Raw genomic sequence first — 24,401 nt, forward strand, 5'->3', positions numbered from 1 at the left:
CACAAATCCCCATTTCCAAAGGGCGCTCCAGCGAAAACGCACCAACCCTGGGGAGCTCAACCCGCTCCGCTGGGGCAGCAGCTCTGCCCTCCTGCTTCCCCCAGGGCTCTCCAGGCCTGCAAGTCACCGATTTCTGCATTTCAAACCCCCAGAGGCAGATGATGCTCTTTGGTCTTCTTGGCAGCAGCTCCTCCTCACTCCGGGCAGCCCTTTCTGACCATCACCCCGGCCTCGGGGCTGGGGACGGGACATGTTGTTCATGCTCTGCCCGCCTGTCTGTGCTGGGAATTTCTCTCTTCTCCCGAGCCTGGTGGGCAAAACCAAGTCTGACTCTTTCTGATATAATTTTGCCAAGTGGGAGCTCTTTGCTGCAATTAGCTGGTATTTAAACCCTCGCTAACCCTTAACATCTTAATGACAATAATAATGATGCTCCACACGTCCTGCAGTGCCACGCATCTAAAGATTACACTCGCTAATTAATTAAGCCCCGACCCCCTCCCACTTTCCTCACTGAGCAGAAGAAATTGCTAAGAGTCTCTTAAGAAAGGACATAAAGGCAGGGAAATCCAGGCACCAAAACAAGACAAATGGGGATTTGAAGACAATCCGGGCCGGGCCCATGTGACCGAGGAGAGGACCGGGCAGGAGAAAGGATGAAAATGCCAAGCACAGAGCGGGGAGAGAGAAAACAACTGCCAGCTTAAAAACCCGGGGACAGAAAAGCACCAAGATGAAGGGAGTGACAAAGCATCAAAGGGAAGAGAAACCAAAGGCATCAGAACAAAGGACAAGCTGGAACAAAGGACCGAAGAGGGGAGAACAAAAGCACTAAATAGAAAACAAAGGCAGGGGACAAGAAAAGCCCCTCTGTGGGGCTGGGGGGGTCCTGCCCGGCGGGAGGTGGGTGGCACGGATGGTGCTGCGGGTCCCACCGGAGCCGGGGAACCAGTGCAGGCACTGGGAGCCCAGTTCTGCCTCTGAACGAGAGGGAGGAGCGGGGCTCAGCCCCCCCCAGGTCCCACGCCGTCCTGGGCGCAGCGTGGAGGTCGGCAGCACCCTGGGGACGTGGCGTTGCCCTCCGGTCGCGGTCCCTCTCGTCCCGCTGTGTGGTCCAGCCACCCTGTCCCTTCCCATGTGTCTGTCCGGCACAGCCTGCTCAGCATCACCCCTCTGTGCTCCCCGGCACAGACACCCCAGCACAGCCCCCTGCCCCGTCTGCGCCCCAACCCCGTAGTGTGGGGACAGCTGGGGATGCTTTAGGGACACTGCCAGCCCCACAGTGTGGGGACAGCTGGGGATGCTTTAGGGACACTTCCAGCCCCGCAGTGTGGGGACAGCTGGGGATGCTCTGGGGACACTGCCAGCCTGGCTGCGTCCTCCCCACCCCATGGCTTTCCCTTCGGAGAGGAGCCGTCGGCCAGTGCTGCGTGTGTGGCTGGTCCAGCCTGCTGGGCTGTGCTCTGAAGGGGGACAATTTGCGTCGCCCGGATTAAAAACAACTGCGGCATTCAGGTTGGGAATAGAGAGTGGCAGAGATGTGACGCTGCTTTGTTTGCTCTCCCCGTCGAATCCCGGTTTGGAGCTGGAAGTCCTCGGCAGGGCTGTTGGTACACACGACTCCGGCTGCGTTACGCGTGTCGCTTTGCGGGGGGAGGTGGCTGCACCCCACTGCAGCCGGTGCGGGGTGAGGATGGTTTTGGTGGACGGGACCCTGCGGAGCCGTTGTGCTGCAGCTGCAGCCGGCGCTCCGCTATGCCCGCGGTGCTTTGGCTGCTTGTAGCTGCCCTGGGTTTGGAAGCAGCGGGTGATTCCAGTGTCTTTCGGAGGCGCCAATCTGGCAGGCACTCGGGCAGCCGGAGAACCACTTGGCGAGAGCCACGGGCTTTCTGAAAATCCCCTTGCAGACCCCAACAGTGACCCTGCTCCCGGCTCTGTTCTCCATCACCTGCTCTGGCCATTCACCTTCCCCTGAGCCGGCTGACAGCAGCTCCTCTGTGTCCTGCCTGTGGGCAGAGCTGCCCAAAGCCACCCCCTCCATTGGAGGGGCCCGGGCAGTGGGGTGCAGGATTTTATCACCGTGTCCAAACACTTGCTGCCGCAGCATCGCGTGCTGTGCCCGCCGCAGGGAGAGTTTTGGTGATTTCTAAATGTTCTGCCCGGTATTTGTGCTCAGGCAGCAGCCAGAGTTCACCTGCGACCTGAGCCCATGCCAGCCCAGCTCTGCCTTCCTGCAGGATCGTTTTGTGCTCAATTGGACTTTGCTTTTCGGAGGAGCTCTCTCTGAGCATTGGCGAAGAGCAGAGCTGCTCCGAGTGCGCTCCCCATAGAGCAATCCTGGAACATCTTGGTTTTATTATGCCCAGATTAGAGCCTGTTACGCTGCGGGCAGGCTCGCTCGCACAGCCCCGGCTCCCTGCAGTAGCCGGGCACTGCCAGCGCGGCGGAGGAAGGCAGCACGGAGCTCCCAGCTGCTGGAAACGCCTCTGAAGTGGCCAGGATAAATTGTGGTGTTTGGGTGGAAATAACTGGTAGCTTTAATTCCTGGAGCTCACCCACCAGCCTGTCAGGAGCCCACGAGGACGGGCGCCAGGCGGGGAGCGGCCGGCGTGGGGAGGTTTGGGATGTGCTGCTGTCACAGCCATCGGTCCTCGGTGCGCCCAGCCGCGCTCCCACCCTGAGCACCAAAACCAGGAGTGCGGGCCAGGCAGGGACCCCAGGAGCTCGGCAGGGAAAGGCAGCACCTGGGAGGCACGAAGTGGGTGCCAGACAGTCACGACCAGCTGCCCGTCGCCTGGCGACCGGGCAAGGCAGGTTGGTGGCCCAGCCACGTCCCTCAGCCCTCCAGACCACGAGAGCCGGACACAACGGGGTGAACTGAGGACAGCCCAGAGCCGCCGTGGTTCCACAGGGTTTGAGCTTCCTCATTAGCATTGTCATATCAGCTTGGGCTTAATGGGCTGCAGATGTCTGTCTGTCTGCCCGTGCGAGACCACAGTGTGTGTGCGCCGGGTCGGGCTCCGCAGGAGCTAGTTCTCACGACGTGACGGGGACACGGTGCCGGCCTCGCAGGGACATGTCCGGCCTCGGAGCCCTTTGGCCATGGGCTTGTGGCTGGGTGTGCGGGTTCCAAGGGACCCTCTTGGGTCCCCTGCTCACCCCACCAGCCCAGCACAGCTCCTCCTTTCTGAGCCCGCCGCCCCACAGCAGCGCATGGACTTGGCTTGCAGAAGGGACACTGCGGGGACACCCGCTTCCCATGCATTATCATGGGATGCACAAGGCATGGGCCAACCAGACAGCCCCGGAGGGAGCGTGGCAACGACTTTTGAGCAACAGCAGCACCTTCATCTTCATCTTCCCTGGATTTTCACAGCAGTGCGTGGGGCGAGTGAGCCCCAGGGGAAGCTGGCAGGACCCATGCAGCTCGCTCCGCGTTTGCAATCGCTTTGCAGCTTTCCCAGGCTGGTGAGGAGCAAAGCACATGCCCATTCCCAAACAATGAGCCTGCTTCCGTGCAGGAAGCAAGGTCGGATTTGTTCTCCCTGCTTTGCCCCCTCCAGCCAGTTATAAAGGGGCCAAGCCATTGTCTGAACCATTTCCATGACTCAGTCACCAGTATCCTGAGATGGGGAGGCTGGAGCTCGCAGCCAGCACAAAGCAGGAGGCGCAGCTCCTGCGGCCAGCAGCTCCACGGGCTCCGCGGCAGGGTGGGGGGCTTGGGAAAAGGAAGGCGAGCGCTGGCCGTGCCTTTCCCTTCCGTGCCCCCTGTGCTGGCGGCAGCGGGATCTTTGCCCCCACCAGCTTTCCTGGTTCCTCCACCCATTGTCCCGGCTTCCTTGTGCTGCGGGAAGCAGGGAGGAGCTGGGAGCAGCGCTGGTTGTGCGCCCGGGTGCAGCCAGGTAGGGAGGGATGGAGCAGGAGCTGAGTGGATTGGGTGTGGAAGGACAGGGACTGTGTCTGCACCCTCATGTCCATCCTGACATGTTGTCACCATGGTCCTGGGGACACCCAGCAGGTCCTGGGGAGGGTTGGAGAGAAGGAGATGCTGCTGGTGGAGCTGGTGTGGCTCAAAGGAGGACATGGGGAGGAGCAGATGCAGGGTGGGGACAGGACCTGTGATGCCCATCTAGGAAGTGATGCTGGACCCAGGGGACCGAGTGTGGCCGGCACCTGGAGGCACCGGGCAGGGAAGGCCACCATGGCAACCACGGCCACCATGGCCACCATGGCCACTGGGGACAGGGAGGAAGGAAAGGAAAGTGAAAGTCCGTGGCTGCTGCTCCAGCCTGGCTGTTGCTATGACGACCCAAACAAAGCTCCCGCTCCCTTTTTTTGGCTCAGTTGTGCGGGTCCTCGGCCCCTTTGTTAATTGTTTCCCTGTCCAGTTTGGGGGATGCACCTCCCGCCCCCTCCTGCCCCCGGAGCGGCTCGGGGGCCTCGCTGGGGCAGTCGCAGCCCCCACTCTCCCCATGGGCTCGCCTGCCTGCTCCGTGCTGGCGTGGCCACCGATAACCATTTCCCTTCTGTGACCTTCTGGGGTCTTCCCCCAGGCTGGCAGGGGGGAGCAGAGAGGGGCTGGTGGCTTTGTGATGCTGCCTGGCTGCCCGTGCATGGGATGGCACTGGGGGAAGCTGGTTCCCCCACTGGGAAGGGGATTCCGAGGGGCTGGGGGGGCCATGTGGCGCAGGGGGAGCTGCCTTTGCATCCTGCCCTGCTGTGGGTTCGGTACTTGCTGCACGGCCCTGGGATTGCCATGTCCTCGCTGGGCCCCGGTTTCTCCATCTGTGAAACGGGAACATTTATCACTGAGCCGCTTTACACACTGAGGTCTGCGGGCAGAGTGTTTGGGCTTCTAAACGCTGCTGTGCTTCGTGTTTAATCCTCGGGATTAAGATGCTGGGTGGGAAACTCTCCCGGATAACTTCCTGCCCAGCTCTGCCCGCGGAGCCCTCGGCCGGGCTGGGGACTCGGGACCCCGGCTCCGCGCATCCCTGGGTGATGGACACAGGGCCGGGGGGGGTGTGCTGGGTGGGTTTGGGCTGTGTGAGCCTGAACCCCTCCAGAAACCTCGTGTTCCCGTTCGTGTGTGGCATCTGGGGGAGCCGGAGTCCTGGGCAGCAGAGCCCACGTCTTCTGCTCCTGGGCTGGGTGAAAACAATGTTTGGAGAAAAAGCAATTCCCATGGAAAAAAAGGACAGTGTGGGGGAGGAAACGGCTTCGACTCAATGGGGATTTTCGTTGGTAAAACGCAAACAGTTCTCCTTCAATGTTGACATAACATTTTAAAGATTTCATTATACAAAAAAGACTGTTTGTCAACATTTGTTTGTCCAAGCCAACCTCCTGGCTCTGCAGCTGGAGAATTGCTCTGAATGAAGCGGTTTTGTGCTTTTGGGAAGGTGGGTGACAAGCATTCCCGGCAGAGCCCTTGGTGGGAGGGGGGGTCTGTCACTTGGTGTGCTGTGGTTTTGGGGTTCCCTCGGCGCTGTGGGCTGTGCTCTCTACCAGCCAGGCATCGATCCCCCTTCTGGGATGGGGTAGGACTGGTCCCTGCACGGATGGGGGTGCTGGGGTGCCTCCCAGGACTCCTCCGAGTCGTGCCTCGGTCTTTGGGGGTGTCTTGTCCCCTCCACAGGACAGCAGGGGAGCGGGTGGGAGCAGCCCGGGGGCTCCCGGCGGTGTCACGCGTGGGTGCCCGGCGAGGCAGGGGGTCCCGAGGGGAGGGGACGGGGCAGAGGGGCCGCCCCGGAGCAGGCTGCTGGCTGGCTGGACCCGTGTCCCTCCTCCTCCCTCTCCTCCCCTCCTCCTCCTCCTCGCTCCCTCTCTCCGCCCGGCGCCGGGGCAGCTCCCACTGGAGGCGCTGGGGACATGGAGCGGACCTGAGCCCGGCGCGGCGGCGGAGCCCGCACCGGCAGCGGCACCGGCAGCGGCACCGGCAGCGGCACCGGCAGCGGCACCGGCAGCGGCACCGGCAGCGGCGGGACCCGGCGGCAGCGCTGCAGCGCGACGGAGCAGTGAGTGCGGCCGGGGGCACGGGCGGGGGCACGGCCCGGGGGGGCACAGGCATTGCCGGGGGGCACCGACGCGGCCCCGGGGCGGCGAGCAGCCTCTCCGGTCGCGGTGTCCGGCCTCGGCTGGGCTGAGCGGGGCTGGGGGGCGTCTGGCAGGACCCCCCGCAGAGCTCCTTTGCTTAAACAAGAGAAGGAAAAAGGGAAAGGGGAGGTGCGGAGCCCGCTCCCCGCACAGCCCCGTTCCCGCTGCAAAGTTCGGGAGGGTGCAAACTCTCCTCCAAGCGCCCCCCACGCCGGTAGCCGAACTGGGGCGAGGGAGAGCCCGGCAGGCAAGGGGTTAAGCCACGGGCAGCCCCGGGGGACACAGGGCCGGCAGGCAACGGGTTAACCCATGGGTGACATCCGCCCAGCCTTGACCTGGCTGCCAAGGGCTGCCCCACTGCAGCCCCCTCCCCGGGACCCCCGTCCCGCTCACCCCAGGGAGGTTTCTCACCTCCTCCCGGTGGGACCTGTCACCCTGTCCTGGTCGAGGATGATGGGAGGCTGTAGGGCATAGTCTGGAAGCCCCCCCAGACACGGCACTGGGGGTCACAGCACAGACAGACACTGTGCACAGACAGACGGACACGCTGTGCCAGCACAGATGGGCACAGCACTCGCTGTCGTTCCCGGCCCCCGGCACACGTGTGTGTCCGCAGGGCTTGGGGCTGTTGGTGGGACCTCAGGGGTTGGGGTCCCCAACTTGTCCCTCTCGGCACCCTGGGACAGATGGGACAATCCTGCCCTGTCGTGTATCTCCCGCTGCCTTCTCGAGGTGTGCTCAGCAGGGGATGTGATTTCACGGCTCCAGCCTGCCCCGGGGAGCCATGTCCCGCTGTACCATCTCCATCCCAGCAGGAAAACTGGCCGTGGGTGCCACTCATGGGCGTTTGTCTGTCCAAGAGGGGCTGGCGTTGCTCTAACAAGCCGCAATGACAGCGTCGAGATAACGCGTGGCCAGAGAGAGGGTTTGGGACCGAGATCAGCGCTAAACTCTGTCACTTGCTGGGACTTAAGGGCGAATGAACCCTGTCACTGCGTTTACATCCTCCCCGGCAGCCATGGCAGGTCCTGCCCGCGCCCCGAGCCACGTGTCCGACCCACCCTGGGGGGATTTGTGTCTGTGAGGGCTGAAGCTGCTGCACAGTGAAGCCCCCCTCGATACTGGGGCTTGTGCTGCGGGGTCCCACGCTGTCCGGCAGCCCCATGGCGCTGCGCTGGGGCGGTGGGTGCGGCACAGGGAATTTGGGGGATTTCACCCTCGGGTGCTGGCAAAGCCCAGCTCAGGGTGCAGCCCCCACGCAGAGCTGGGTGCTCATCCCTGGGAACCCCATGGTTAAACACCAGTAAAGTTAGTGGGGAAAGAGAGAGAATCCGAGAGCTGGGTCACCCAGGGAGCCGTAAAAGAGGTTTTCGTGTGAAATGCACAAATAAATACCAAGCTTTGCTTCTTGCCACCTCCGCCTAATGACCTGCAGTCTGTCACACAGGGGTTTGGTGCCAGTGAGGGATGCTGCCCAGGAAAAATTACAGACCGCGGCCACATATTGTTGGAGTTTCAGTTACATCTTGTGAGGTACCTTCAGCGTGGAAAACACTTGACTTCCAAAGCAAATCTGGAGTAATAGATTTTAGGAGTGAAAAAGGACCATTAGCTCGGCTAATGTGATTTTCTCCATAGCACAGACCAGATAATATCACTCAGTTACTCTCCTATTGAGCCAATAGCTCCTGTTTGTAATTCATGCAATTTCCTTTTAGTTCAATTTAATTTTGTACAGAATCCATTCTGTTGACACTGATACTGTACATTTCTTTTTTTTTTTTAAAGCCTGCGAATTCAGGGGCTTTGTGTTAAAAATAACCGCTGTCCCCTGACAAACGTGGGCCGGCTAACGACACTTTTCTAAATCATTTGTGAGTGACACATTTTTACCAACATCTCCCTTCGTGCTGTTCATTGGTTTCACTGCCCTTGGCGTCTCACCCAGCATCTCGTGCAGAACGCGAAACCCCTTTGGAGCACTCATAGGTAGGAGCAGAGATTCCAGATTTGTCAAAATAGGTTTTCCTCTCAGATCCTCTCCTCGGGCAGCTCCTCTCTGGCGTACCCGCGTTGCTTTTCTTACCCTGCCAAATGGGAGCACCCGAACCCCCTCCCCTGAAAGTCCTTGTGAGGAGCGAAGTTTGTTCAGCGGGGTGCGCAATGCCCGGGGGGCACAGCTGGGCTTTCTGTCTCCCTGCCGAAATGCCCATTTTCCGTGGGGGGAGCTGTGCCCTGGCACTCGGGGCCGGAGGGAGATGGAGCAGATCATAAACTTGTTATGTGCTGGCGGGGTTTTAATTTCATTCATGGGCTGCAGAAGCAGCGTTCTGCGCTCCGTGCAGGGAACACAGGAGCACAGTAAAGCTTAGTCTTTCAGTGGGTTTATTTTTACACTCGGTGCTTGCTGGTGGGCTCCCCGGGCGCTTGCCCAAACCTGCTGCTCTTGCTGTTCGTCGCCTTCCTGGAACTGAGACGGGCTGGGGCCGAGCAGCCGTTACAGCGGCCGAGCCGCTCGGGGTGAAGCGTGGACTTGCGATCTGGTAGCAGCGTGTTCTGCGCTCCCAGGTAAGTGTTCAGGACTGGTTTCAGGGGGTCGTGGGGGCCGTGTCCCTGCTGTCCCCGGGGTGTGGGTCCCACCCGTGTCCCATGCCCGAGCATCCTCGGAGCCGCAGGGCGCTGGTGCTGCAGCTGTTGGAGTTTGCTGGTGGCAGCGAATCCCGGTGGGATGCGCAGTGTGGACCGTGGGATGCTTTGCTGGCTGCTGGGACAGCTGGGTCACCTCTGCTGTCCCCAGTGCTCCCTTGTGCTCAGCGCAGCCCTGGCTGCTCGGGGATCCTCCCGCTCTCCAGCGTACGACAGAACCAAGCAAACTTTGCAGGGTTTTGGTAGGTGCTGGCGGGCTGGCATCGCAGCCGCGCTGGCGGCTCTGCTCTCGGGGTCCCTCCCTGCAGACCCAGCGGATCGGGGGGTGTCAGGGCCCGCCGGGGCTGTCAGAGCGGCCGGACAGCCCGCCAGCCCACAGCCCGTGGCCGGTTGCCGTCGCGGAGCGCGGTGAGTCCCGCTTTGTGCGCCACATTCCCGCTTGCTCCAGCTTTATCCCATTGTAAACACTCACGGGGGTTTTGTGTCGCGCCGGCTTTGTGCGTGCACGTGTCATTGCAGAAATCAGAAAAGCTTTTATTACCGAAGCGACAACCTTTCTCGGGCGGTTGTGACCGATTGTAGCGACAGGCTCCCAGTACAGCTCTGCTCTGCTTTTACACCCTGGAAGTTCCCAGCCGTGCTAATAAGATGTGTACTGCTCGTTTTCCTAAAAGAAACGCATTATTTTTTGAAAGCAACCCACCCGCGGGCAGGGCAGTTCCTACCTCCAGCCCGCCATGCCGAGGGGGAAGCCGGCTGGCCTCTTTTGTTCTCTCCCGTGGCCACGCTGCTGAACGCAGCATCGCTGCGAACTGGGAACTAGCAATGAAATATTTTCCCTCAGCTAGAAAACACTGATGGGTCAAAGCCGCCTCTTTTTGTGATGGAGGAGTCGCGCTCGGCGGGAGGGAGAGCCCAGCAAGCCGGGCAGCCCCGGGGTCGGGCGTTCCCCGGCTGGGGGTCCCTTGCAGCATCGGGCCACCCCTGACCAGCCAGGGCTGGGCTCTCCGAGCTTCTGCTGCTTTATTTTTCACAAACTCTGTGGAGGTTTTGGTTTCATTGCACCGCTGGGAGGAAGATTTGGGCTGGTCAAAAAGTTTTGCCCGATGCATCACTAATTTCCACTCTGTTTTAACACAGTAAAAAAAAAAAAAAAAAGCAAACATGCCAAAGGGAAATAAATTAGCGCGGTTTGTGACAGTTCTGCTGGGAAAGATCTCGGTGCCTTTACCCCAGCTCGTGCCTTTGGGGGAGGAACTGCAGGAGCGAAATGTGCTCGGCGGGGCAGAGCTGCCGGGGCTGCTTGTGCGCGGCTGAGAAGTGCGTGGGCTCCTCCGGCTCCAGGAAAGTTGGCAGGGGCCAAGGCATCAACTTTTGGAAAGTTTTCTGCCTCTTGGACGCCCTCTCTCCCTCCCACTCCATGTCCACCTGCTCCAGGGCCACATGTCCCTGCCTGGAACCGCTCCAGCCCCAAACAAGGGCCCTTAGTGTGCCCGCGGCCACGGGCTCGGCGCTGGGGGGAGGCTGTGGAGCCGTGGGGGACACGGGTGGCCCCACTCACATGAGAGTCCCCCCAGCCGCTTGGGTGGGTCAGGGAAAAATACAAGTAGGGGATGCAATGCCTGGATTACCCCGAGAAAGCGTTGACACCAGTGTGCTGGAGCACATGGGTGAGGTGGAGGATAGTGCTGGGGACAGGGCTGAAACAGCCTCATCCCCTTCGCCTCCAAGCACCTGCCGGCACCTTGGTCCCCAAATGTCTCTGCAGCTGCTTTTGGCTCCAATGTGTTGTTTTTCAAGGGGAAAGCGACTTCTGGGAACGTCGACCCGGAGGGGAGCTCCTTCCCTGCCTCCGGCCCCGCTCCTGCTGCAGCCCTGCAGCTGGAGAATGCGAATTGGGAGATGCATCTGAAACGTTTGAAATTCTGCCTCTCCATAATTTAATGCTCCATTAGCACCCAGGCCCGCTCCAGGCATGTGACCCTTATAAAAGATGCAGTCTGATGGCTGAGGAGGCCACGCAGCTCCCCCGTTGCCCCCAGGTGTCTTATCAGAGAGGAACGAGATAATGTGGCTCATAATTAAAGCTGCCTGCAGACCCCTGCAAGCACCTGCTAGCCCAGGCCAAATTCTGCTGGCCAGAGTTACTATTTTTTGGTTCTGCCTGGTGAAGGCAGCTCGTGACAGTTCATTGTCTGTTGGGGAGGAAAGAGGATAAGATTATAAATTAAATACGGCAAAGAGAATTAAAAGAATGCAAGGCAGCAGCGAGCCCAGTGGAGTGTTTGATCCTCTTTGCCCAGGCAAAATGGGGTTATCACGAGCTGGGCTGAGCCGGAGTCTGATGGAGGAGAAGATGTAGGAGCAGGTAGATAGAAATAGCCGATGGCATTGCCGGTACCGCGCTTCTGGCCGGGTGGTGACAGCCCGGACGCCGTTCAGTGCCTGGCAAGCCGCTGGTGTGACGGAGCTGAGCTGGGTGATGGCGGCGGGTGGGATCGCGGTGGCTTCCACCTCTGCTCTGCTCCCCAAACCGGCCAACGAGGCCACCGGGGAACCAGTCCCCGCTATACTGGGGGCCAGTCTGAAGTACTGGGCAACGCATTTCTCTTGTCCCCACTGTGTCCCTGCGGGATGCAGAGAGAACTCCAGTGGGGACAAGACAGGAACAGGTCTGTAAGAGACAGGCAGGCGCTGAGCACACAGCTCATCCCCATGTCCCGACCTGGAGGCATGTGGGTGCCTGAGGCCACTGCAGCAACAACGGGGGACCCTGCAGAGCTGGGACAAAGCCTGCGGGACACGACCAGGTGGCTGTGGGGACATGTGTGTGCAGGGAGCTGGGCAGGAGCCCCTCAGCTTCACCTGCTAAAAGTGAGCTGATGTGGGAAGGGGTTAGAAAACCCACTGCCCTGGCCCAGGCTGGCAGCCCTGCCCTGCCCTGCCTGCTGCCTGCCCTGCCTGCTGCCTGCCCTGCCTGCTGCCTGCCCTGCCTGCTACTTGCCCTGCCTGCTGCTTGCCCTGTCCGCTGCCTGCCCTGCCTGCCTGCCCTGCCTGCCTGCGGGGCGGAGGGGAATGCCAGAGCCCGGCTTATCTTTTGTCTGGAACAATAGAGGGCTTGGCCCTATTGTTCTACCTTGCACGCCCAGCGGAAAGCGGCTCCCCTGGGGCAGGGGCTTGCACACGAGTGTGCCCGGCTGCTGCAGGGGGATTGACGGGCAGGGCTGGCAGGGGCTGGCAGGGCCACCCTCCCAAGCGGTGCTGCCTGGCCCTGCGTGGGCGCTGCAGCCCGTGGGCAGCTCCACAGGTGAATTGCCCAGTGGGAGAGGCGGCTGCTTGGGACCTTTCCTGCGCTTTTCCTGGCTGTGACACAGGGCTTGAAGGAGCTGGAGGGTCAGTGTGAGGAGGTGCCCAGAGCAGGCTGTGCTTGGGCAGGCAGGAGGACCATCCTGGGCAGAGGCAAAGCAGATTTTGCCTTTCCTGGGGGCTCCTTTAAGCCGTGCAGGGGATGCGGCACATGGCGACAGGAGCTGCCAAAGCCACTCGCTGGAGGGAACAGGCTCGGGGACCACAGGGGAATTGGGGATACTGCAGGGGACACACACACAGGTGCCACTGGGCACAAAGAGCCCCTTGTGCTGCAGGACACAGGGAGCCCGGGCTGGCTGGGGGCTGTGGGAGATGGAGGCGCCTCTGCCCTGGGCTGGGCTGTGTTTTCGGTTGTGCAATGAAGAATATCCGGTAAAGGCTTGTTCCCAAACCTCTTTGCTCCCCGAGAGGCGAGGAGCCCGACCGGGAGCTGCTGCGAGACCAGGATTCTGTGGGCTTTAGTTCCTCTGAGAGAGAGGGGAGGGGAGTGAGGTGCAAACCCAGCCTTGCAGGACGGGGGCGGTTTGGAGGGTCTCTGCGGCTGGATCTCTTGTGTCCTGCAGTGCGATGGGTGGTGGGGGACCCCCAGAGCCCAGGGTCTCTCCCTGAGCCTAAGGATGATAAAAATTGCTCCCTCCTGCGATTTCCATCTCACAAATGTAACAGAACAGCCGGCCCTGGGAGGCGATGCCCATTGCAGCCCCATGGCTGCTGCTGGACGATGCTCCGGCTCATCCGCGGGGCGCAGAGCACGGGGGGCTGAGCTGCCTCCCGCGCCCTAAATCAGGGGTAACAGCATCTGAGTGACCAGCTTAGACTAATAAGGAGAAGTCAAGTGTTTTCCTTGGGAGTCTTCACCCATATTCAGCCACGACACTCAAGCGCAGCAGGAGTGGGGTCGGGGCTGCTGTTCGTAAGGGTGTGATGATTTGGGGCAGATGATGGACAGTGTCTGGCACCCAGCACCAGGTCCCCTGGTTCCCCGTGTCCGGGAGCAATTGAAGGAGGTGCTGGGCAGGTCCTGGTGAGGCGGATGAGCCCCGTCTCAGGTTTTTTGAATTTTCGAAGCAGGAGAGGAAAAGGGTCAGATGTCTTCGTCCCTCCGTCATGCGATAGGAAAGTATTGTTTACGAAGCAGCCGAGTCAAACGTGCCCTCCGCTCTGCCTGGAAACGCTGAGTGAGTGAAATGACACAAAAACGACATCGAGATTGGCCTCCCCGATAAGCCCGAGGCCGCTTTTGGGTGAGGGGAGGACAGAAACTGCGAAGAAAAGGAGGGAGATGTGCTAACTGTGTGCCATGCGCGCCAGCAGCGCCGGGTTGGGTGAGTTGTCCCCGTCCTTTGGCTCCTGGCTCTCTCCCCGTTTTTTGGGAGGGTGATTCTTTATTTGCTCCGAGTTTTTGAAATGTCTTTCCTATAATCGACGGGTTTATGCAAGGTGGTTTCATTGGCGTGTAATGCGACCAAGAGAGGAGAGGAGGAGGGCAGTGAGAAGGGGGTCTCTGAAAATATTAAGAGTGGGGTTTGCGCTTTTCCCTGAAGCATTTAGACCTGCAGAGAAGGGGAGTTTTCTCCCAGCACTTCTGCCTCCGCTGCTGCTCAGACCCGAGCAAAGTGCTTCTTCTTAATGATGCTTTTAACCGCGTAACCTTCCCTGGGCAAGAAACCATCTGCCTGCAGAGCCGGGGATGGTGCGAGGAGGTTTTTCCTCTTTGATACTCTCAGTGAGTGGAAGAAAAACAAACCAAACAAGAACCCAGGCCATGGTGCAGCCTGTGTAGTCTTGCGGCCAGGAAGCGGGAATGACCAGCGGGTCGCGGCCGTCGCGGGGGCTGTCGCTGGGTTGTTCCTGCACCTTCTTCCTCCGGGCTTCGCACGGATTTAAATGATTCCAGCGCTGCGGAGTTTCCTCCACTTCCCTGATGAGATCGTTCCCTGTCTAATAAATCTCGCCGCCAGGAAGTTCCACCTGAGGCTCAGTTTAATTTTTCCCCTATTTAAAACCCGCCCAGTGCTCATCCCAGTAAAGGAAAAATGTGTTTGTGTCGTGGCTGTGAAGGCAGCGGATCCGTGCCAGTTTACACCCGCCAAAGGATCCGACCGCCTCTCTATATTTGGTTCCATGATTTGGATGATTATGAAGGTCCCGGCTGGTTTTCTACCGGTGTCCTGACGCAGCTGGGCTGGCGGGGGGTCCCAGCAAAGCCCTCGTGCTGGGGACAAGGAGCGGCTGGGCCACCCTTTGGCGTTTTGCACCAATGTGGGAATTATTTTGTCTCGTTATCAGGAGCGGCTTTGCTTTCCCATTCCCCCCAGAGCATCTTTTTCCCCCTGTCTTGCAAGTGTTCCCTTAAGCGAATTTAGCAATTAATATGTTTGGGGGTTGGTTTTGTTTTTCCCCTCTCTCCCCGAGTTTTGACCAGCAGGATTGATCTGATTTCCCCTGCTCTGCCGGGGTGCAGCAGAGACACACATTTCATAGCAGTTCTGGAGAGGGCCCGGGGGCCTTTGAAGAAGGCAGGTTGGGTTTTTTTGGGGTGGAATTAGTAAATGCTACGTGAGCTGGTTGTAATTGCTTTAGGGTTCAATCTTCCAAGAGCCGCGCGGTAACAGGAGACCCGCGATGCTGCTTTTCATCTCGGCAGATGGCGAATTGATGCTTCCCCTCGCAAAGAGCCATAACGCGGCCGTGCAGCAATAGGGACCCTTCCAAGGACCAAGCGGGACAGCAGGACAGGGGTCCCACACCTGGGTGGAGAGGGAACAGAGGGACCGGGGTGGAAGGGGGATGCTCGGCAGGCACGTGCAGGGGGGTGACCCGCTGCTCCTTCCTGTGCCGACCGTTCCGGGGAGTTTCCATGATGCTGATGCTCTCGGTGCTGTCACCGCAGCGTCACCGCTTTGCTCTGACCCGCAGAGGCATTTCTGGAGGCCATTTATCCTTTAGGGGTGAGAAATTGCCTTTAGGGAACTGCTGGTGGAGGGTGGACCAAGACCGACCTGTTTTGTGCGGACAGTGGGAGATCCCAGCTCCTGCTGGTGCCGGAGCGTTTTCCATGGGACCCCAAGTCTTGCCAGGATGGAGAGGGATAGCGGGGGCCTGGGGGGTGTCGCAGGGATGGTGGAGGAGCCGTTGGCTAGGACTGGGCAGGACGTGCCCGGCAGCTCCCGTGGGCATCACCCTGCTCCTGCTGGGCACTCACTGCTGCCCCTGTGCCCCATTACCCTCCCCAAACCCCCAGCTGCCAAAATCTCTCTTCTCGGCGTTGATTTTGCAGCTTTTCCGGCAGCGCGAGCTCTGGGCAGCCTTCTGGGCACATGGAGGCTGCGGCTTTCTGTGGCGGCACCGGCGACAGGTAAGATGTTGAAAACGTGGCATTTGAGGATGCGCAAAGCGTCAGCTCGTGCTCCCCCAAGCGCAGCGTTTCCGTTGCTGCAGCACCCCGGTTTGCGTGTGCACACCCGTGACACATCCCGGGGGGGCACACGTGTCCCGTGAGTGCCGCTGCTCCGAGTGGCCGCTGTCCCTTGGGGACACGTGGAGCTGTGGCTCTCCCGTGGTGGCAGCATTTCTGGGGCTGAATACTTCAGCATCCAGGTGCTTTCTGCATTTTAAACCTGCTTTTTTTCAGAAGCGGGAAACCCCGGGGTTTGACGCTTTGTGTCGCGTTTCACATACAGCGTGTGGTCCCCATCCAGAGCCCATGTCCCCATGGCCGCCTGCTTTCTCCTTCCATCCCAGGGAACGACCCACCATCACGGGATGTTCTGCATCCCCGGGGGGGGACGGCAGCCCCGTGAACTTCCCCCTCGGCCGTCCCTGGCCACCCCTGCCCGGGCATGGCAGAGGAAACCATCCATTCTTTCATGTGCGAAGGCACGCTGGGCGGAAACGCTTGGAAACGGCCCCAAAAGGACATTCCAAGTCTGGCAGGAAAGCGGCCCGCTCGTCTGACAGGAGATGGGCTATTGTCTGTCTCGGTGGCCAGCCGGGATTCCTCAGGCCCTGCTTGGAAGCAGAAAACGTCCATGTGTATCTTATTTTTTCCTCTGCCCTCTCTCTCCGGGGGTGCCGGGGGCCGCGAGCGCTGCACGTGGCCGGTGCGTGCACGGTGGCGGTGTCGCGCTCTCGGCGGCACTGCTGTGTGTGCTCGGACGCTGGTTTTCCTCGCGGGTTTTTGCCCCATGTGGTTCTGCCTTGCTGGTGTTGGTTACTTGGTGGCGGGATGGGGCTGCTCGGGATGGGTGGGTGTGTTTTGGGCCGCCTGGGCAGCACCCAGGGCTCAGCCGCGCTGGGTACGGCGCTGCTGTAACCCACGAACCTTTCTGCCCTACCTGGCTTTTCTGCCCCTTGCTGCTTTGTGCTGGGGGGGTGATGCTGGCAGCCCCTTCTCTGCAAAGCCAGTGCGACTGGGAAGAGGCTCAGGGTGCAATGGGGGTCTTGGCATCTCCCGGTGCTCCGGGCAGGGGGGGTTTGCTGGCACCTTGGCCCCCCAGCCCTTGGGAGCTGTTGTGCTGCAGCACACGCGGGGCAGCTGCGGCCACAGCAGGAAGGGTGGCACGGCCACCGCCAGAATGGCAGGATGCACAGCTTTGGGGCTGGAGTTTGGAGGCAAGGTGGGCACGGCAATACCTGCAGAGTACGAGCGGTGTGGGTTTCAGTGCCTGTAGGACGAGACCCCTCGTCCTCCCCGGAATGCTGTGCTGGGAGGATGCAGCCCCGTGCCTGGACCCTGCTCCAGCACCGAGGACTCGCACGTCCATTTTGGCTCTCCAGGCTGGCACTTCGCATCCCAACACCATTCCCTCCTTTCCCCTCCATCCTGCATTAAACGGGAAACATAAAAGGCAAAGATCTGTTACACTGCCCGCGCCAAGGCAATTGTTCTGTCCCTATTGTCTGCCACAGGCAGCCCTGGAGCCCAGCACCTGAGCCCGGGAACCAGCCCCGTAACAAGATAACGGCTCTGCTTTCTCCTTTTTCTTTTCTCTCTTTTTTTTTTTGTTTGACAAACTGTATAATAAACCCACAATGAGGCTCCTTTCAAACAGGCCCCTATTAAAGTACTGGCCCCATTTTAAGAGTAAACTTCCAGTGGCACCGGGAGGTTACGTATGATAGAGAGGTGACCTGCTGGGAAGCAGGACGGTGCTTTTCGTGCCTGTCTCAAAACAAAGGCATCGGAGCATGGTGCTGGGCTGCCTGGTCGCTGCTGCCGCCCCGGGCACCCGGGCAGCACCCCAGCACAGGGAGGACAGGCAGACCAGGGATGCACTGAGCAGGGGGGGTTGCCTTTAAAAACCTCAAAAAGCTGGAAAGAGGGAGCAGCTGCGCACCCACATCTGCACATCCTGACTTAGGAAAGCACCCAGGGCAAAGTGCTGCGGCCACTGTGTGTGCATGCCTCAGTTTCCCCACCTGTAGCGTCTTCACTTCTTCCTCACCGAGGTTGGGCAATGCGTTTTTGGGTGGGTGATGGGTTTTTGGGTAGGCGATGAGTTTTTGGGTGGGCGCTGCCCGTGCTCAGGTCGCCCTCGCCAAGGTGAGCCGGGGTGACACAGGCGGTGCCGCAGGGCGCGGCCGATCCCGGTGATGATGATGATGATGCTGATGGCAGGAGGAAGGCCACCGGCCCGGCCAGCGCGCTGGTTTGTTCAGCGGAGGGCGAGGGAACTGAGATTAAAAAAAGCCCCGCTAAGATCAGAAAGGCTGGCGCACACAGTGCCCTATTGTGGAGCTGTCACACTTCCCTTTACTTTATTGCTTTTGTCCAACACCCTATTGTTCCACTTCCTTTTGTCCCCTATTCACAGCCCTGGCTTTTCATTACCCAGCCGGCCTTGTTGTTTTCGTTTCTTTTGTTTGAAGTTCCTGAGAGGAAGGTTTTATTTTCAGCGGTTTGATTAATTCGCAGCTTGAGCTGGGCTTTGTTTGTTATGTAATTGCAGCTCAGCTCAGCCCCCATGCCCCAGCCCACACCCCCAGCCTGGATTTTGGGGGGTCCCAATGAACTGCTGTGGTGTGGGGAGGTGAGACGGAGTTTGGGGGTCCCGGTTGTGTGGTGCAGGATGACACCCATCTCAGCATCCCCTGTTGTCCCGCAGCCCCGATCCTGGCTCCCGGCAGCAGCCGGTGTAAACCCCGCTACAACCTCCTTTTCCCATTATTCCTCCCTGAAAGATGAGTTTTGGGAGGGCAATATTCCTATTTTTGCTGTGTCCTGAGAAGGTAGATTCCCATGAGCTCGGCTGCCGGTGTGAGCACAGTGACATCCATCCATGTCGGGCTTGTTTCCCTGGGGATCTCTCAATTTAGCCCCAGGTGTGCAAAATGTGCCAAGCCATGGTGAAAGGCGAGACCACCGCCCCTGGAAAACCAGCAGCACAGGGCACCCCAGTATGGGGCTGGGCTGGGAATAGTGGTCCCACGGCTGGGGTGCCCCATGGCCGCTCTGTGTCCCGCAGGATGTCCATGAGGAGCCCCGTTTCTCCCGCGCTGGAGCTGGATGGAGCGGGCAGCATGGTGAACTGCACCATCAAGACGGAGGAGAAGAAGGAGAGTGGCTATGAGTCCACGCCGGGGGCTGCCCCCAGCACCGAGCCCCGGCCCAGCGACCCCCCAGGGCCGCCGCCACGGGAGGGCACGGCCCCCCCGCCCCTGCCGCAGGTGGGTCCCACCGCGGTGACAAACATGGACCCCGGCCCCGGGAAAAGGGGGCGGTTGTTTCCCCAGGTGGTTGTTCCTCACCCCAAGGAAACAAAGCTGAAATGTGTGGTCCCCCCAAGGCTTTTCTGGCCGTTGTTGATGCTCTCAGGTCAGCCCAAGTTGAGGGCTTTCCCTTTGGTGTGGAGCCCCCCGGCCAACTCCAGACACACTCCATCCCCTCCTCCTCCCTTTCCCATTGCGCTTGGGTTTTCTCTCCTCCTGACCAGCAGCCTCAGCCCTTCTGCTCCCTGTGCTGCCTCCCGGTGGGGACAGGGGCCAGCGAGCTGGGCCATCTAAATAAATAGTCTAGCAAACACGTCTTTGTGGCATGAAGAGCAGAGATGCTCTCACGCCAGGCTGGGGGATGTGCCTGGCGGAGCGTGGTCCAGCAGCTCCATGCATCCCGCCAGCCCAGCATCTCCTGCCCGGAGACCTGGGGACGTCCCCGTCCGCAGGAGCGGGTGCCAAGTGCCGCTGTGTGTGTCGCAGGAGTCCCGCTCGCCCGCCGGTGATGCGCGGGAGCCCCGGCACTCCGCCTTCGAGCCGGCCGGCAGCGGCCAGGAGAAGCTGGACTTCAACAAGAACTTGAAGGAGGGTAAGGAAAGTTTCTGAGTGGCCTCTTGGGATCCTCCCTAACTCCCTTCAGACCCCCGGGTATTTTTGCAAAGCTGCGGGATGGGATGAGCCGCCCCGCGCCGTGGTGCAGAGCCCCGCGCTGTGCTCACCTGGCTGTGGTTCCCTCTCCCCGGTCCCCACCGGTATGCACAGTGATGCCAACCATCGAGAAGTTACTGTCCAGCGACTGGAAGGAGCGGCTGCTGGGCCGGAACACCGCTGAGTCCAAGGAAGTGAAAGGTGAGGGACATGTGCCTGCAAGAGTGGGATTTGTTCTTTTTCAACCAAACATTAATTTGATTTTTTGGAGATCGCCTCTGACTGCACACGTCCAGCATACATCCAGCCATTCCCTGGCCATGCATCACCCACCAGCACCCAAGGGTGGTGGAGATGCTGTTCTGCCTCCCCAAGCCCTTCACCTGCAGCCGCTTGGTTTCCTCCAGGAACCCAGGAGAGCCTGGCAGAGAAGGAGCTCCAGTTACTGGTCATGATCAACCAGCTGTCCACGCTGCGGGACCAGCTGCTGACGGCGCACTCGGAGCAGAAGAACATGGCCGCGATGCTCTTCGAGAAGCAGCAGCAGCAGATGGAGCTGGCGCGGCAGCAGCAGGAGCAGGTGCGTTTGGGTTCCCATGGGCAGCATTTGCTGGGGACCATCCATCCCTTTGGGGATCCCTTTGGATCCCTTTGCAGGACTAGGACAGGGTCCCCTGGGAGTGGAGGGGAGGTGGCTTTGGCATTGGGGACAGTGTGAATTCTCTGTCTGCCCAGAAACTGTCATGTTTTCTGTGCCCCTCCCAAAGACTCCTCTTGCCCCCTGGTGCTGGGAGGATGGGGACCAAAGGAAATGGGAATTACACTTCTTAAAGTAATTAAGCCACCCTGGGTCCTTGCTGGCGCTGCCGGTGACACCGCTGAGCCCCCTGTCTCCCCTCCGCCAGATCGCCAAGCAGCAGCAGCAGCTCATCCAGCAGCAGCACAAAATCAACCTGCTCCAGCAGCAGATCCAGGTAAAGGTGGGGGACACCTCCTCATCTTCCCCTTCCCCTGTGGAGTCATTGCAGCCCCATCACATGTCAGCTCGTGTCCCCTCCCAGGGCCAGACAGGGTGACCCACGGCAGTTCCATGCTCTCTCTCCATCCATACAATCACAGCTGGTTTGGGGTGGAGGGACCTTCCCAGCTCCCCCAGTGCCCCCCCTGCCATGAGCAGGGACATCTGCACCAGCTCAGGGTGCTCAGAGCCCCGTCCAGCCTGGCCTGAGATGTCTCCTGGATGTCTCTATGGATGGTTCATCCCCCACCTCTCTGGGCAGCCCATTGCAGCGTTTTACCGCCCTCATTGTAAAAAACCTTCTTCCTCCAGCAGGTCAACATGCCCTACGTGATGATTCCCGCCTTCACCCCCAGCCACCAGCCCCTGCCCGTCCCTCCTGACTCCCAGTTAGCGCTGCCCATCCAGCCCATCCCCTGCAAACCAGGTGAGCGGGATCCCCCTGGACTGTCCCAGCCCTGGGGGTGGCCTTGTCCCCCCAACCCCTGTCCCTCTGCTCCCCGCAGTGGATTACCCGGTGCAGCTGCTGCACAGCCCCCCTCCTCCCACGCTGAAGAGACCCACCGGCTCGGGCCACCTCCAGATGCAGGTACAGCCCCAAAGCACCTCCATCCCCTGTTCTGGGGTGCTGCGGGGGCTGAGCTTCATCTCCCCTCCCCTCTGGTACAGGAGACCTCGCAGCCGCTGAACCTGACGGCCAAACCCAAGAGTTCCGACCTCCCCAGCGCCTCCAGTTCGCCCAGTTTGAAGATGAGTGGCTGCCAGTCCCTCACACCGAGCCACGGGGCCACCAGGGACCTGCAGAGCAGCCCGTCCAACCTGCCGCTGGGTGGGTTCCCAACTGCCTTCACTGATAGAATCACAGAATCACTTTGATTGGAAAAGCCCCTCAAGAACAAGTCCAACCATTCCCTCACCCCATGTCCTGAGAACCTCATGTCTGTCTGTCCAGCCCTCCAGGGATGGTGACTCCAGCACTGCCCTGGGCAGCCTGTTCCAATGCCCCACAGCCCTTTGGGGAAGAAATTGTTCCTAATATCCATGTCCTCCCCCAGCCACTTCCCTGCCACTCTGTATCACCCCGTTGGGGCACATAGTTGTGGTTTCTGGGGTGCTGTGGGGTGTCAGAGGAGCGGGTGCTGATGGGTGCCCGTCCCGCTGTCCTGCCAGGGTTCCTGGGCGAAGGCGATGCCATCACCAAAGCCATCCAGGACGCGCGGCAGCTGCTGCACGGCCACAGCGGAGCCCTGGAGGGATCGCTGAGCAACACCTACCGCAAGGTGAGGCTGCCCGCCGGGGTCACCGTCCCCCTCGCCGTCCCCCGTCGAAGCCAGGGCCAGATGTCTGTCCGCGAGCAGGTTCGTGCCTCAGAACTGGTTCCTGACTCTCCACTTGCCCACAGGACCACGTCGGGATTGATTCTTCCCCCGGGAAGGAGCGGATGGAGGAGACCCCCGCGCACCGGCTGGACGAGGCTCTGCTGACCTGCGAGATGGACGGTGCGGACGGACGGGAGCACCGTGGGGTGACCCCCCAGCTCGTCCCTTCCTCCGGCTCCTGACCCGGCATTTCTCTCGCAGGCTCCCGGCACTTCCCCGAGTCCAGGAACAACAACCACATCAAGCGGCCCATGAACGCCTTCATGGTGTGGGCGAAGGACGAGAGGAGGAAGATTCTGCAGGCCTTCCCGGACATGCACAACTCCAGCATCAGCAAGATCCTGGGTGAGTGCTGGGGATGGCAGTGGGGGGCTGGAGCAGGACCCCCCAGTGCATCCCCACAGGGGACCGGCTGCTCACTTTGCTCGTCCTCAGCCACCATGGATGGGTGACACCCCCCGAGATGATGCTACTTGTAGCATCGCTCTTGGAGATGGTGAGTGCATCTCACCCGCCGCCCCGCCAGCAGCAGTCCCGCTGTGGCTCTCGGTCACACCAGCCATTCCCCGTGGCCGTGTCACTGTTAAAAACCAGTGGTGCAGTCAATTGAACTTAATCTTGAGGGTCTCTTCCAACCCAAAGGATTCTGTGATTCTATGGCCCCTCTTTGCGCAGGTTCCCGCTGGAAGTCCATGACCAACCAGGAGAAGCAGCCCTACTACGAGGAGCAAGCCCGGCTGAGCCGGCAGCACCTGGAGAAATACCCCGACTACAAGTACAAGCCCCGACCCAAACGCACCTGCATCGTGGAGGGGAAGCGGCTGCGGGTGGGCGAGTACAAGGCGCTGATGAGGAACCGGCGGCAGGACGCCAGGCAGGGCTACTTGATAGGGTAACGCGCCCCTTCCCCCCAAACAAGGGGGTCCCCGAGGTGCCCGCGGCAGGGGGTACCCCGGGATGCACGGGAAGCACCCCGACACCCCAAGCGGTGATCGTGTTCCCTGTCCCGCAGGCCCCAGGGCAGCCAGCTGCCCCCCGGCTCCTCGGACGTGCTGTACCCGCGGGCGGTGGGGATGCCGCTGGCGTCGCCGCTGGTGGAGCACTACCTGCCCCGCGGCGCCGAGCCCGCCATGCCCGTCATCGTCAACACCCGCAGCCTCAAGGAGGGCGACGGCGGCGATGACGGGCACTTGGTGGCCGATGGCGAGATGTACCGCTACAGCGAGGAGGAGGACTCGGAGGGCGAGGACAAGAGCGATGGCGAGCTGGTGGTGCTGACGGACTGAGGGGGGCTGGCGTGGCGGCTGCCACCAAAATGCGGTGACAGCATCCCCCGATGGGACGGGACGGGACTTGGCCAACCGGCTGTGCTGGGAGCAGAGGAGAGCTGCTGCCTGCCTGCAGATGGGTGTCATGAAGGTGGCACCCAGTATTTTGGGGAGGGTGATGGGCACTGCATGGGGCCATGGCTGGGACATGCCAACCCCCTTGGGCAAGATGGTGGGGGCACAGCGAGCTGAGGCCACCTGGCCCAGGGATAGGGTGCCGCATCTGCTGAGCTGTCACCCACATGCAGCCCTGGGAGGGACCTGAGGGTGTCAGGGTGTGGGAAAACCTCCCACGCTTCTCCCAGCCCTCCCGCACCCGTGGGGCTCTGCAGAGTGGCTGCCACCCCCACTGCTGGGGACACGGGATGGGGACACGCTTGTCCCTTGCTCAGCCCGGTCTGACCTCTCTGCCGTGTTTCCCACTCGGTCTTTAGAGCCTGCCAGCAAATTCCCAACAAGCCGTTTTTAGCTCCTCCTGGCCCGAGCACCAGGAAAAGCTCCAAGGAGCCCTTTGTGCTCCTGACAGCTCTGGCCCACTTTGTAAATAAAGGGGGTGCCTGTACCCCGGTCCTCGCCAGCCCCTGCCCGGGCACAAGCCCTGGCCATGGTGGGCACGTGTCCAACCCGCTCTGGGCACCTCTCCCTGCCATGCCCGGCTCTGCAGGCGGCTATGGCGACCTGCACCCCGAAAATAACAGCCATAAAACAAACGAACAAAAATCGAAAAAAAATTACCAGGTTCTGATGAGAGCTCAGTCTGGAGGTGTTAGGGGTGCAGCATGGCTGTGTGTCCAGCTGTCCATGCAGTGTCCGGCTGTCCACGCACGGTGTCTGTGCACCTCCCTGTGGCAACAGCCAGAAACAGGCATGGTGGCTGTGGCTGCAGCCGCAGCCTCTGGTCCAGCACCGTGGGGCCACTGCTGGGGTGCAGGAGGAGCTGGGGGTGTCCAGCCCCAGGGTGGGGGTGCTGCAGCACCAGGACGCGGGTGTTGCTCCCCTGCACCCCCAGGGCTGCTCGCGGGACGGCGTTTATCCAAGGGAGCATCCTGCCTCCTCTCCTCTCTCTCCTTTAGTCAGTGCTTTATTTATTCCCCCCCGTGCTGCTCTGGCTGGGGTCCCTGGGGAGGGGGTGCCAGCTCCCAGGGTGGGGGGCTGCGCTGCAGAGGGGGCTGGATGCAGATACACCCGACAAAGATGCAGCTC

The 24,401-nt window shown here is 60.7% G+C and overlaps 1 protein-coding gene across 1 annotated transcript; it reads left to right on the top strand.

Annotated features, from left to right (window-relative positions):
* Window positions 1-18,579: 18,579 nt before the first annotated feature.
* SOX13 (SRY-box transcription factor 13) lies at window positions 18,580-23,156 on the top strand (the record flags this gene model as incomplete). The annotated part of the gene is made up of 13 exons (XM_080358341.1): window positions 18,580-18,780; window positions 19,309-19,414; window positions 19,588-19,674; window positions 19,881-20,053; window positions 20,379-20,447; window positions 20,804-20,918; window positions 20,998-21,080; window positions 21,161-21,320; window positions 21,662-21,771; window positions 21,894-21,990; window positions 22,072-22,215; window positions 22,546-22,762; window positions 22,883-23,156. The coding sequence occupies 13 exons, from the start codon at window positions 18,580-18,582 to the stop codon at window positions 23,154-23,156; spliced, it is 1,836 nt and encodes a 611-aa protein (XP_080214467.1).
* Window positions 23,157-24,401: the final 1,245 nt, after the last annotated feature.

The sequence above is a fragment of the Nesoenas mayeri genome (genome assembly GCF_963082525.1).
Source record: "Nesoenas mayeri genome assembly, chromosome: 23".
In the NCBI taxonomy this organism is placed as follows: Eukaryota; Metazoa; Chordata; class Aves; order Columbiformes; family Columbidae; genus Nesoenas; species Nesoenas mayeri.